Source organism: Acanthochromis polyacanthus, chromosome 20 (genome assembly GCF_021347895.1).
Source record: "Acanthochromis polyacanthus isolate Apoly-LR-REF ecotype Palm Island chromosome 20, KAUST_Apoly_ChrSc, whole genome shotgun sequence".
Taxonomy (NCBI): domain Eukaryota; kingdom Metazoa; phylum Chordata; class Actinopteri; family Pomacentridae; genus Acanthochromis; species Acanthochromis polyacanthus.
In genome coordinates this window covers 25,948,061-25,961,249 of record NC_067132.1, presented here as the reverse complement: position 1 = coordinate 25,961,249, position 13,189 = coordinate 25,948,061, and the positions used below count along the sequence as shown (strand labels likewise).

General features: G+C 38.6%; 2 protein-coding genes across 2 annotated transcripts; one reads left to right on the top strand and one right to left on the bottom strand.

Annotated features, from left to right (window-relative positions):
• The first annotated feature begins 316 nt into the window (after window positions 1-316).
• Window positions 317-5,734, top strand: LOC110951024 (toll-like receptor 13). The gene is made up of 5 exons (XM_051940464.1): window positions 317-815; window positions 1,365-1,474; window positions 1,582-1,999; window positions 3,150-3,267; window positions 4,210-5,734. The coding sequence occupies exons 1-5, from the start codon at window positions 317-319 to the stop codon at window positions 4,448-4,450; spliced, it is 1,386 nt and encodes a 461-aa protein (XP_051796424.1). The 3' UTR covers window positions 4,451-5,734.
• A 303-nt stretch (window positions 5,735-6,037) lies between these two features.
• On the bottom strand, window positions 6,038-8,981 carry ccl20b (chemokine (C-C motif) ligand 20b). Its single transcript, XM_022193927.2, has 4 exons — window positions 8,772-8,981; window positions 8,513-8,615; window positions 6,876-6,950; window positions 6,038-6,785 (listed from the first exon to the last, which is right to left on the bottom strand). The coding sequence occupies exons 1-4, from the start codon at window positions 8,851-8,853 to the stop codon at window positions 6,728-6,730; spliced, it is 318 nt and encodes a 105-aa protein (XP_022049619.1). The 5' UTR covers window positions 8,854-8,981; the 3' UTR covers window positions 6,038-6,727.
• Window positions 8,982-13,189: the final 4,208 nt, after the last annotated feature.

Below are 13,189 nucleotides of genomic sequence, written 5' to 3'. Positions count from 1 at the left end.
AGGCAGCTTAGAAAAAATCCATTTAATATTGCAGCATTTGCCACATCTGCAGGAGCTGATCATGAAAAACAACAATTTATTCACTTTTAGGTCATGGGAACTGACAAACAGCTCATTGGACCTCCGTGTCATTGACTTGTCTCAAAATCCCATCACAGTTTTTAATATCACCAAGGATATTTTTCCAAATCTCACTCGGTTTAACATCGGCGGCTCTTCCAGAAAGCAACAGATGATCTGGGACGTACGTAGCAGCACTTTCCTGAGTCGAGTGTCTGTACTTGATATCAGCGGGCTTCAAATGGCTCTTGGAGACATGAAAACACTGCTGCAGAGAGTGAACTCGTCTCTAACTTCTCTGAGAATGAACGCAATGAAATATAACCTCGCCAAGCTCATCAACATGTCCTGCACCATCCCAACTCTGTCCTCTCTGCAGCTTAAATATAACAAGCTTAAAACTGTTGGCTCAGATTTGTTTAAGCTGTGCGTTAATGTCACCGAGTTAGAGTTAACGAAGAGTAACATAAAAGTTATCGACGACAACGCCTTCAGATCCCTTCGGAGCTTAAAGATCTTGACCCTGAGTTCCAACAAGCTTATGTCTGTCCCGGCTGCCACAAGGAATCTTCCAGCTTTATTGGAGCTGGACCTCAGCAACAATAACATCACCTCGCTCCAATGTCACGATTTCACCAATCAGACGAAGCTTCGGCAGCTCAACCTTTACCTGAATTCAATCCCAGATCTGAAAGATTGCCTATTTAAGGATTTAACACGGTTGCAGGTTCTGAAACTACAGTCCAGCCACATACGTAAACTGAACGGCGCTTTCAAAAAATACTTGCCAAACCTCACACAGCTAAATCTGTATGGAAACGAACTCACTGCTATCAAAGGGGGTCAATTTAAAGGCCTGCGGTCCCTCCAGAACTTGTCGTTACATGAAAATAAGATAGAGAGTCTCGAAAAGGAAAGTTTCGTTGGCTTGACAAATCTTACGCGTATTCAGTTGCAATCAAACAAAATTACTAAAAAGCAGTTAGACAAAGATGTTTTCAATACTTTGATTAACTTAAGAAGACTGGATTTGGAGAACAATAACATTAAATATGAATCCACTCTTGCTTTGTCTAATCCACCGTTTTCTAAACTATCCCGTTTGGAGGAGTTGTCTATCAATGCACAACACTTCAGAATGAAGCATTTGCTGCCTCGAAACTTCCTGCAAGGTTTGACGAACCTTTTGCTTTTCAAGGTCAGGAACAATCAGCTTGTTTTCCTGCACAAGGACACGTTTCAGTACACGCCTAAGCTGCAAACACTTGACATCAGCTCAAACGACCTCCCCGATCTCCCTCCAGAACTGTTCTTCCCGATTCAAAACCTGAAGAGCCTATATATATCTAGAGCAAGCCTCCACTCTCTAGATATCTTCATAGGTGCCAACCTGACCAACCTGGAGTTCCTGCAGGCGAGAGTTAATTTATTCTCAGTTATCAGGAAGGAGGCAATAAAGTCCCTGCCAGCTCTGGTTTATTTGGATCTTCAATCTAACAGCTTCACCTGTGACTGTGATAACGCCTGGTTCCTCCAGTGGGTAAAAAAGACAACTACACTCAAGTTTTTGACGCTTATAACTATACGTGCAACTATCCGCCAGTCGTTGAAGGTACGAAGCTGTTGGACCTGGACGTCCGGGACTGCTCAGTCGACACCGGCTTTATCTGTTTCGTCTCCACCACATGCACAGTCCTCTGTTTTATGATAGCGACCTTTACCTACGACTTCATGAGATGGCAGCTGGTCTATGCCTATTACCTCTTCATGGCTTGGCTTCTTGACACAAAGCACAAAAACAAGCAAGCGCCTCATCAGTATGACGCCTTCATCTCCTACAACACCCACGATGAGCCCTGGGTCATCAGAGAGCTCTTACCAAAGCTGGAAGGAGAACAGGGCTGGAAGCTGTGTCTGCACCATCGAGACTTTGAGCCAGGTAAGACTGACTTTACACCTAAATTACCAGGCTCGGTTGAATTCAAAATGACATTTCTAGATTAGGTTTTTAGAAGGGTGGCTGTCCAGATGAGCACATTTCAATGACTAGATGGGTGGCCATGAAACTTGGGACATTCCTAATTATTTTGGGGATCTTTTAGATGCCCTCACAGATATGCCTTCAGTAGATATGTTCTGGTTTAGCAGGTGAATATTTGTCAAACCAACCAGTTACTCCTTGTTCTTATCATCTTTTTTTTCCTTCTAATTTTCCAAGACATTGTTTGAAAAGTCTTCCAATAAAAGCATAAATCTGACTTTTGTTTGCAGCACACAGAAGCTTCAGGCTAAACAGCAATGTACTTTTCAAAAGCTTGGAAGTGCATCTGCAGGTTCCACATTTTCTATATTTTCTTTGCCAAGAAGGTTCAAAACACACAACAGTTACTGAGGTCAGAATTTAAGTTTCGATGATGCTAACTGAAGCCAAGTTTTCAACAATAAAAAGCTCTTGAAAACTATATTTTTGTTTGACCACGAGAGGGTGCTGCTGCCACACATTAAACCTGACAAGCAATACAGAACAATGTAGGTTTAAATGCAGTGATTGTGGATTTAATCAGACAATAACAAACTAAAGATAGTCTTTCTTAGAGAAAATGCTAAATATGATCAATATGTGATGCTTTCTAGAAAGTGACCAGAGCAGCTTTAATGTCCTGATGTAGAAAATCAAAGTCTTGCTCTCACTTTGTTATTTTTGTATGTCAAGCCATCATAAAATCACATAACCTGTCTTTAATCTTGCTTTACACGGGAAAATACGTTTCCCAAAATGCTTTTAAACATCACTACCTCCTGTTCTTGGTTCTAGATGCAAATTAGAATACCCAACTGCTCTTATCTGGACTTTTATTTGGTCCAGTCATAAAAACAAAGCAACTCTTTTCTTCGCACATGTACAGAAGACGTGTAATCACTACAAGTAAACACAGTATGGGTGCACATATGTGAACCACCACAACAGATTTCTCCATTTTGGACTTTCATCTGCACTCCAGATGGAGTCACCGCAGCACTTTACTCAACTGTTGAGGAGGTCACGGTGGAAATACTCCCTCTGTTCTTTATCTTCTGGTCTTCCTCAGGGAAACCCATCATAGACAACATCACCGACGGCATCTACGGGAGCAGGAAGACCATCTGTGTGATCAGCCGCAGATACCTGGACAGCGAGTGGTGCTCCAGAGAGATCCAGGCGGCCAGGTAGCGCAGTGAAACACTTTGCATCATCTGTATGAAGCACAAAAGTGAGAAACACTGAGCTGAGGTTAATAGTTTCCCAGCTATGCTTGGCTTCTTATACTTACAGCTGATATCAATGTTTTTAATGTACATGAAACCAAGACACAGACTTATCTTTCAATGCAATGCCATTGGAAAAACAAGGCCGTCCCAGTCTGATTTACACTATTTAGACACAAATGCAACCCAATAAAGCCACTTTCTCAGCCAATTATGAGGCAAAATTAAGTACAAGTTTCTGAAAAATGACAAAACAGAAAAGCATGCTTCCGCTGATTACCATTATTACCTTAAGATATAAAGCTGGTGACGCTAAATCTTTCTCTCTTTTTTTAATTATTAAATATAAATAGAAAAGGAGAATGAAACTAGATCGTAAAATTATTGTATTGTAATTGTGTGAGAAAAATGTAATAGTTATTGCAGTTTCTTTTCATTAAATCAGCAAATTTGACATCTCAGCTCGATGTAAAGCCTTTTTTAAAAAAAACAACAACAAAGTTTTAATGCACAAATTGTGTTAAAAGTGAAGGAATCCAAACTTCAGCAAGTCTGGTGTTTTTCTGCCAATGACAGGATGCTTAATTACACATTAAACTGCCTGCTGTAATGTTAAAGACATAAGGGTGCAAGGGACTTTTGAAAAATGTAGTTTTTGCATAAATCTAATGCCGAAATGATTTCTATGGATGTCCAGATCTTTTAATCGGTAAAAAAGTGTTTTAATTCAGTTTTTTGAGGAACTTTGGGGATTCACTTACTTCTAACTTCCCTGTATTCTCCTCTTTAATCAGACACATTAGCTAGTTTCTTTATTTTGCTTTTAAAAGCCCATTGACTCCTATCTTGACTCATTCCTCCATAAAGCCTCTAATGCTGCTCTGTCTCCTTCCCAACTCACAGTTTCCGACTGTTCGACGAGCAGAAGGACGTTCTGATCCTGGTGTTCCTGGAGGAGATTCCCACATATCTGCTGTCTCCGTACCACCGCATGAGGAAACTGTTGAAGAGGCAAACCTACCTGAGCTGGCCGCAAGCTGGAGAACACACCGAGGTGTTCTGGGAGAAGCTCCGAAAGGCTCTGAAGAACAAAGAAGATCCGGATGAGGACAGATTCCACCTCAATCTGCTGGAAGCACCATGATGGAAATAAGAAATACAAGCTTTTTCATCTTTGTCCTCAGTGGCTTGAGAAGTTTATCTGAAGGATGTCAGCTACTGAACTGAGCAGTCTTTACATGGACATTCAACCATAAACTAGAAGGCCTAGTTATGGTGAAGCACTGAGGGATGAACATTTAATATGTCTGAGAAAAAAGAAGGACTGACATGAATATTTTTTTTCAAAAGTCAGCTTAACCCTCCCGTCGTCCTGCTGCTCAAATTGACCCGTTTTAAAGTTTGAAAATGTGAAAAAAAAAATCAACTAAAATCCAACGAATTTTCCTGGATTTTGGTTGAATTTTTTCTGAATGTTCTTAAAGAAAAAATTACAGCTTTTACTGATATATATGTAATCACTTTAGATATTTTTAGGATTTTTTTTTGAAGATTTTTGTTCATTTTTTGAAAATATTTACATTTTTTTATTCTTTAAATTCTATATTTCTTGTCAAATTTGGGGATTTAAAAAAAAAAAACTTTCAAGGAAACTTTAGAGGAAGTTTTGGAGTTTTTTTTTCCTGAAGATTTTGTAAATTTTTAGAAATTCGGGGAGTTTTTTTTTTTTTTTTTTACTTAGTTTTTGGGTTTTTTCAAACGAAGGAACAACTTGTTTTGGTGCCAGTAAATAAAGACAACAGGAGTTAAAGGAGCATCAAAAAGATGTCTCACTCACCTGTTTCTTTGCAAAACTTTCCCGTCTTATTAAAAACTGATGAGATTCCTACATGCTAATAGATGGCTTAAATCTCAGAGTGCTCACTTCTTGACATATGGGGCATTTTCCATTAATTACTTTTGCAATTTGTACAGTTTAAAGGACACTTCTGGTCTATTTCAGCCTGGTGTGTATCCCACTAGCATGATTATAAGTAGTATTAGCTTCCACCTCCATTGTATTTTAAATTTAGCCGTTTTTTTTTCTGCATGTACCATGTCAAAATGTATGTTTTTGAGCGCTAACAATAATCTTTTTGATAATTGCATCCATTCTGGGTTGTCGTTGCTCAAACTATGAACTCTTTTGTGCAGCTCTTCCCTGAATCTCCACAGTGGAGGTGTTGAGTGTGAAGCTAGCATCACCCAGAGAGCCAAAGTAACCAATTTAATGGTTGAAATGAATCAGAATGAACCTTTACGGCACAATCCCTCTCACATGAACTCATGCTGGTGTGTTTTCAGCTCCTACTTGGATACCCATGTACAAAAAAGGAAAATATTTGCACTGAATTTGTATATTTTAAAATATATATTATCATTAATCATTTTTAATGTACATATATTTTCATTTTTCACACTCGGTTCTTTTTCAAGTGCATCTTGAGCGATCTGAACATAAGAGGGCAGCACTAAACACAAGGTCCATCCTAGCAGCCTCAACAGCTGGAATAGTGTGCACAAACCGGAGACGCATGATAAACAAAGGTGTGAACAGTGATACATCTCAGCTGTCCATTTGTGTTTGGATCTCTAAAATGCATTTTAAAACCAAAAGCAAACAAGGTCTTAATGTTTTATTTGGTCTTTGATCCTTTCTGAGTCAGAGTATTCAAACACGGTGCAGCCAAGCTCTGTTCAAACCCACAAAACTTTATTTTAAACTCCAAAAATTTGCAAAGATGCTTAATTTGTTCAGTTACATTTGGGGGAAATATTTGATGCAAAATAAGTACAATGTTTGCACTGAATGAAGCAAGAGATCTGAAGAAGACGGAGTGGAATAAATAAGCTATTTGAGGTGGAATAAAAGGGAAGCTTTACCTTCTTTATGCAACAAGTTCACATTGACATTTTGTATTTCTTGTAACTAATACTGATTTATCACGATGAAGTAAAATGACGTTTAAATGGCAAAATATGTGACTGTTTGTCCAACATTTGTATTCTCAAAAAATGTTCTAATAAATTCATTGACAAAAATCAATTACAAGTAAAAACTCACTTAATGAGAACTCTGTTTCTGACTTCATCTCTAAGAAAATAAAAAGTCAGACCTCAAACAACAACAAAAAAATTAAAAATTACATTTAAAATACTTTCCAAAAACGTTGTTTCCTTCTTTTTTGTTCTTTTCGGCACAATATCTACAAGCACAGCTTATTCTGTATTAAGAATACTACACTTCCCTGTTTATAAAACAGAACAAATATAAGAAAAGACCACAAACAATAATCACTAGACAGCCCCAGTACAGTAATTTGAAGATCAGAGCGCAGAATGTGAGGAAATACTATGAACTTTGGTTGTTCATCTTCTCAGTTCATGGTGATGCAGAAGTTCTCCCTTTTGTAACGCTTCTGAGTGGCCTCCTCCTTTCACTGCAAAACAAACATGAATTTGGTTCAGTGAGCGGCAGAGAGGAATAAAAATGAACCAAATGTACAGAAAAGTGCGCTTTTTGTACTCACTCCACACACTTCATCGCCGTCTGAGCCCACTCCTTGCCAGGGTTGGCACACAGGAACCTGCCAGGAACATGGAATCTGCAGCAGGAATGAGAAATGATCTCATGAATGAATGCACTTCATTAAAGTCACATATTTCTGATGCCTGGGCGTCAGATTGAAGATTAACTGTGGACTTTCTTTGACACACATTTACAACAAACTCGTCCAAACCAGCTTGTCGTTATTGATTTTAGGTCAAATATTAACTTCCGGGGAAACTCAATAATTTTAAGTTTCTTTTCTTTTTTGTGGCGTCACTCAAATCCTTTAAACTCAGTCACTGAATATCTTATTTCAGCCCTAGTTGCATTTCAAGTGTATTTAATGAGTGGTTAGATTGTGTTTGCATCCTGTTTTCTTCTGCATTTATTTATCAGTTTCTTGGCGTTTATTTCACTCCCGTCAAATTTTTTCTTTACTCATTTTGACGGCAATATAAAGTCCTGCATCGCTATGGAAACAACCATGTTTAGAGAGAACCTCAAACTTGGAATGAAGACACACAGCATTTTCCAAGTGCCCCCAGCTGTTGAAAATACTGAAAAACAAAGCTGGCTCTGCAAATTATAGATATCCAACTGTTCACAAGTTTCATTTCTTTGTGTACTTGTATCTTATCTGCTCTGCATGCCTGCAGTTCAGCTGATAAGTCCTTGAATTTTTGTCGCGTGACTGTTTCGTTGTTTGTTTTGCAGTATCTGGCTACTCCCAAGAGTTTCGATATAACACATTTTTAAATAAGATATGTGAAATAGGACGCTTTTGGCGAAATATCCCGATTTTAAGCTTAGATTTCATGAATTACCCCCAATGAAGCTGCTTCTCCCAGATGAGTAGTTCACTGACTATTGTTTTCTGCAGTTTCTGGTTCTGATAAATGCTGCAATTTTGACTTTTTTTAGCGTTCATAAGGGCAATTCATTCGCTAAATATTTCGATAACTTATTTTTTTGGTATTTAAAAGTTTCTTTAAAGTTCAGCCACTGCTAACCAGCTAGCCCCAACCTGTCCGATCCTTTCTTTACCAACCTGTAGCCTGATCAGGTTTTTCTGTCATTCAGCTGCATTGCATTACTTGGACTTTCAGCTCCATCATTTTGGACTGCAGCCAGCAGCGAGCTGGCTATTGCATCACCAACTGACTCACTGCCATTGTAGCGGCTCGTGAAGCAATTTTCCAGCTGCTGCAGGTTCCAGTTGGCGCTCCAGCTTGCAGCAGATCATTTGAACATCAGAACTACTGTCTTTACAAGCTGCAGTCTAGGATGATGGAATTGGAGCCCAATGGTGGGACAAGAGTCTGATGTGGAGGCAGCTGAATGTCACCGATCAACACCACAATACTTGCATATTGAAGCAAAAATGCTCAACATTTGCTGAATCCATGTGAGAAACTGAGATTTTTCTTGATCTTACAAGACAGTAATGGAACATATTATGATATATTTTGCAATTTTTAACCAAGATCAGACTGGACAACGGTCTGGATGACTGAAACGTGAACTTTAGAGGAAACAAACTGATTGCAAAACATAATGAAAGGATTTACTGTGAGCTTTTAAACGACGCCCATGATGTTTTTCTGATGTTTTACTCACATGACAGCGTTGATGTCACAGGCGGTGCCGATGTTCTGGATGGTGTAGCCAAGAACTCGTTTACAATGCAGCTTACGCTTGGTGTACCTCAGGCAACAGCTGGCTGCAAACACAGACAGTAAACGTAAAGAATCCGCTGCAAACAACATTTTTGATTTTAACACCGCCTCTATGAATATAACACTGTTTGCAGAAAAAAATTCTCCTTCCCTCAGTGCACTAAAACTCTGACAATGCTCTCAGAAAGCGGTGGACTCACCAGACTCTGTGGTGCCAGTGAAGGTGGTGAGGATGAGGAGTGAGCACAGAGCTGCGATCAGAAACACTTTCCTGCCTGCCATGCTCGGTCGGTCGGTCGCTGCTGTCGCTCTGCAGGTCTCAGTCAGTGTGAGGCTGAAGAGGTGTAGAGTGGCTGAAGGCGTTCAGTGAGAGTGTAACTGACACCACACGGCGCTTGTTCCTTAAGTAGGACGCTTGTGGGATTTTCCCCTGTCAGGCAGGATTGTGCAATGCCATGTGGTATTGTTGAAACAAGGAAACGAGCCAGGAAAGGAGACAAGGTACACCTGCTGACTTCCAGCCTCCAGGTGGAAGGAAGTAAAGCAGAAATTAATACAACTAGAGGAGCTGTAAACTTAGCTGAGTTCAGATTTCATGATAAAAACATGAAAGGCTCAAGCAGGGTGACCACTATTAGTATTTAATCTTTATAATCTGCCGTTGTAATGGTCAGCTTGAAGAAAACTTGGCCATGACTTGACCTGAAAGGGACTTTTCTTGAACTTTAACCACTTTAATCTGCTAATCTTTGGCCAGTGGAGAAATGATCAACCTGGTCTCCTGCAGCTACCAGATTTCTCGCAAAAAAAAAACACAACACAGTGATCCACTGCGAACTGATTTTTTTTTTTAACCAACTTTTGTACAGGATAGGAAAGAATCAAGTACACAAATAAAACAATAGTATAAACCAGATGATGATGTTTGAAGAGAAGTAGTTCAGAAATTTAGAGAAGCTAAAATAAGGCAACGACAAAAAACAAAATGCCAGCTTTGTTTTCTGCAATAATGTGAAAGCACTTTAAGACTGAAGGAGTTGGATTTCTTTGGAAATGAATGTTGGATAGCCTGCATACATGTTATTCCAGCTCTTTTTCTTCAATTCTTAGTCAGTTATATGCAGAATCTTTCATGCGTACAACCAAATACTATCTATCGCCCAAAATTTGGAAGTATCACACTAGTTAAAAAAAACCCCAAAGCATTCTAATTCTTGCAAAAAAGCTTGTAAGTGCTCTTGAAGTTCCTTTTGACTTATTCGAAAAGGAGTCAGTTTTCTTCTTGGGAGATGAAAAGGCCAGTTTCTGAATAAGTTCTGACGTAGTAGACATTTAACTGACACGACTGATTGGCTGTTTTCGCTTCTTTAGGCGACTTCGCATCCAAAAGCTCGAAACATGGTCAAAACAAGCTTAAATGGAAGGATAATTCCAACTTTCCCCGATCAAAAATGATTCCTGAAGACTTCCGTCCATTATTCTCTTGCACATGGGCTAAATTTGGTTTCTTCTTCTTCTTTGAAAGTATTTGGTGGCTGCGACCAATTGGATTGTAGTTCCCCCATTCTTCTGTTTTTTTTTACAGCTATGTATAACGTAGCCTGTATGACTACCCTCTGATGATACTCTGCAGCGTAGTTTAATGCAAAGCATGAAAACAAGCCTGATTTGCAAAATTTCAAAAGTTTACTTCAAACTGATATGGCGATAACATGCAAACATACATACAGCAAGTGTCTTGATGGAAAATTGTCTGAAAATTTACAATGTTTGCTGTTTTATAAAGCAATATTACATCCTTAACCTCAATTCCACTCTTTACAACGGCTGTACAGAGAATAATTAAACTTCGCCTCTTTTAGCTCTTCGCCTCTTTTAGCTCATCGTTTTGACCCCATCTGCAGCCATTCTGTACAACAATGATGATAAATCCAACATACACCTGCTGTTCAGCAACACCAGCAGCCATACGACTGGCTAGCTGGTGAATATTAGCATCTAGTTGGCTAAAAACCCAAGCTACTCTTCTGATTAACCGGTGGAGACCAAAATGGAGCTTAAAGGACAATAAAAGTTGGACTTTTGCAGCCAAAACCATGACTCATTGCTAATGTCACGTCTTGTTTGCTGGATTCTGAAGAAAGATTCGAGTGAAGGAAATAAACATTTCTAATTTTAGAAGGAAAAAAAAGGACTGGCTTCTTCTGTAAATGATCAAATTTAAGAGCATACCATTAAATGTCACTTGAACCATGACAAGAATAAGACACCCAGCTGGAACGCATTTTTCTTTTTATGTTCATGAACAAGTATTAAAAAGCTGTCTCCCTTGCAGCAGTGGACTTTTTTTCTGTGGGGGTTTTTTGATGTAGAAATGTACTCCACATATAAGGGATAAAGTGATATCTGAGGATACGAGGGTGAGAGAAACTTAACGTGACTCTTCTGCAGCATGAGACGTGACGCTAAATCTGGAAAAACCTCCCATACAGCATGTGTGAAAAGCACCTAGAATTGGTTAAAAACCATTTGTGTTTATCTTAGTGATGCAGTTTAGATAACAATGTGTGAGTAATGATAGGAAAAGACAACAGAGGTGTTCTGCAGAAAGTCCCTCGGCTCAGTCATCAGCTCAGTTCTCCATGTGAATAATTCATTGTTGCTGCTATGTGAACTGGATTTCCATTTCATTCCTTTAGGAATTTCTTGGGAGTTTATTTTTCTTTCTTTTTTTTTAATCTCCTGCCACCCTGAATGTCCTTGAACAGGCTGTTCAACTCTGTTTGATACGTTTAAAAATGCAACCGAAACCATTTTTTGAAGGTTGCAAAGCTGGTGATAAGGACAAAAACAATCATTTTTTCACTTTTTTCTGCAAACACAGACATTTTAGAAAAGCCCAAATGTCAGCCTGATGTCACTTTTCTAACTAAACGATGATGAACAGGAATTCCCAACGAAACTGGTGAAATAAACTGGTGTCACTTTGCTACTAAATCAGTTTGTTGAAAGAAGAAGAGGAAGGCAACCAACATAAACAGGATTCAGACACTTTGATTACATTTGCAAATGACAGATTTGGGTTGTTGATTTTTAACAAATTTGGAAAAAATTCTAAAACTATGTTTTCACTTTGTGATTATGGATTGTAATTATTGGTAAAATGTCAAGCTTATCCATTTAAACCGCAATGAAACACAAAGCAACCACAAAGAGAATAAAAAAACAAGAGACACAAAATAACTACAAGAAAACCCCCTGCAATGTTTCATGGGGAGGAAAGGACCAAGAAAACACACAAAATGGCCACAAAGAGACACAAGTCAACCACTGAAACAAAATGACCACAAGAGAACCAAAACTGCCGCAGTGACACACAAGACAACCACAAAGAGACTTAAAAACCAACTACAGAGACACATAACTAAAATAAACAACAAAAATGATTATAAAGAGACACAAAACCACAAAAAATTAAATTCACAGACACAAAACAACTGCAAAAACACACAGGGTCAAGTCAAAGAGTTACAAAATAACCACAAAAACATGCATAACAACTACAAAGACACAAAACTATGAAGGATCCAGAGAGAAAGATCACAAAACAACTCAAAAGACTCACATATTGAACCACAGACACAAAATGGGTACAAGGAGACACACAATGACACAAATCAAATTCAAAAACACACAAGTCTACTACAGAGACACAGAATGTCTGCAAAGAGACACAAAACAACCATGAATAAATAACTTAAAAGAGGTGGCATATTTTCTGTTACTTTTGTTGTTATAGACAAGCTAATCATGCTAAATTCTAGAAAATTATTGTGTAAGGAACTTATTTGCCCAAAAATGTGTTCACTTTTTTCTAAATTTGTAAGTTTTGGCACACAGTTCATGAAATGAGGCAACAATTCGAAGGCCGTGAAGGCTTCCAGTGGACTACATCTATTGTTTGCAGAACAAATGCTCGACGGAAGCAACTCCGATTACAGAAGCAATTAAAATCCCAGTCTTGAGGTGAGGTTCGTTATCACACTATTACATGTCAGCTGCATTTTTATGAAAGACCTGTGACGCACTATTCTGAACTTTAAGATAAAACCAAAGCTAAATAAAAGCACTCAATGGTTTTATTGCAGCATGACAAGTTTTTATTGAAACACAGTAGATTAGTTTGGTTCACAATCAATCAGGATAAGAAGATAATCTACAGACTTTAATCATGTTGGCCGAAGGAATTCCAATAGGAGACATTCTTCATGGCCTTCAGCCGCTGATGAAACATTCCTTCCTTCCTTTTGAAGTCACTTCAGCATTGTTCATCATGTTCCACACATGTGTTGGAATGCAATAACGAGTCACCAAGGAGTGTTTGCTTGGACAAAATCGAAAGCTATAATCAAATAAAAAGTTTTTCCTACAACTTTTCTTTCCCCAGAATGTTTGTTCAGGTGGTCAGTACGAAGCATGTTTTGTTTTTTCAGACCTCAAAAGCAAAAGATTCAACATGAAAGACAAGCTCAGATTTAAAAGAATCAAAATAACCACAAAGACACGCAAAATAACTGCAAAGAGCAAGGGCGTCAGTTTGTTTTTAAAAGTGGGGGGG

Bases quoted from the DNA above. Each gene is read 5' to 3' on its own strand.
- ccl20b (XM_022193927.2), bottom strand. From the start codon at position 8,853: ATGGCAGGCAGGAAAGTGTTTCTGATCGCAGCTCTGTGCTCACTCCTC. The intron at 8,616-8,771 runs GTGAGTCCACCG...CTGTGTTTGCAG, and splicing joins CACTGGCACCACAGAGTCTG to CCAGCTGTTGCCTGAGGTAC. The intron at 6,951-8,512 runs GTGAGTAAAACA...TTCCTGCTGCAG, and splicing joins TGTGACATCAACGCTGTCAT to ATTCCATGTTCCTGGCAGGT.
- LOC110951024 (XM_051940464.1), top strand. From the start codon at position 317: ATGAAAACACTGCTGCAGAGAGTGAACTCGTCTCTAACTTCTCTGAGA. The intron at 2,000-3,149 runs GTAAGACTGACT...GGTCTTCCTCAG, and splicing joins CCATCGAGACTTTGAGCCAG to GGAAACCCATCATAGACAAC. The intron at 3,268-4,209 runs GTAGCGCAGTGA...CCCAACTCACAG, and splicing joins AGAGAGATCCAGGCGGCCAG to TTTCCGACTGTTCGACGAGC.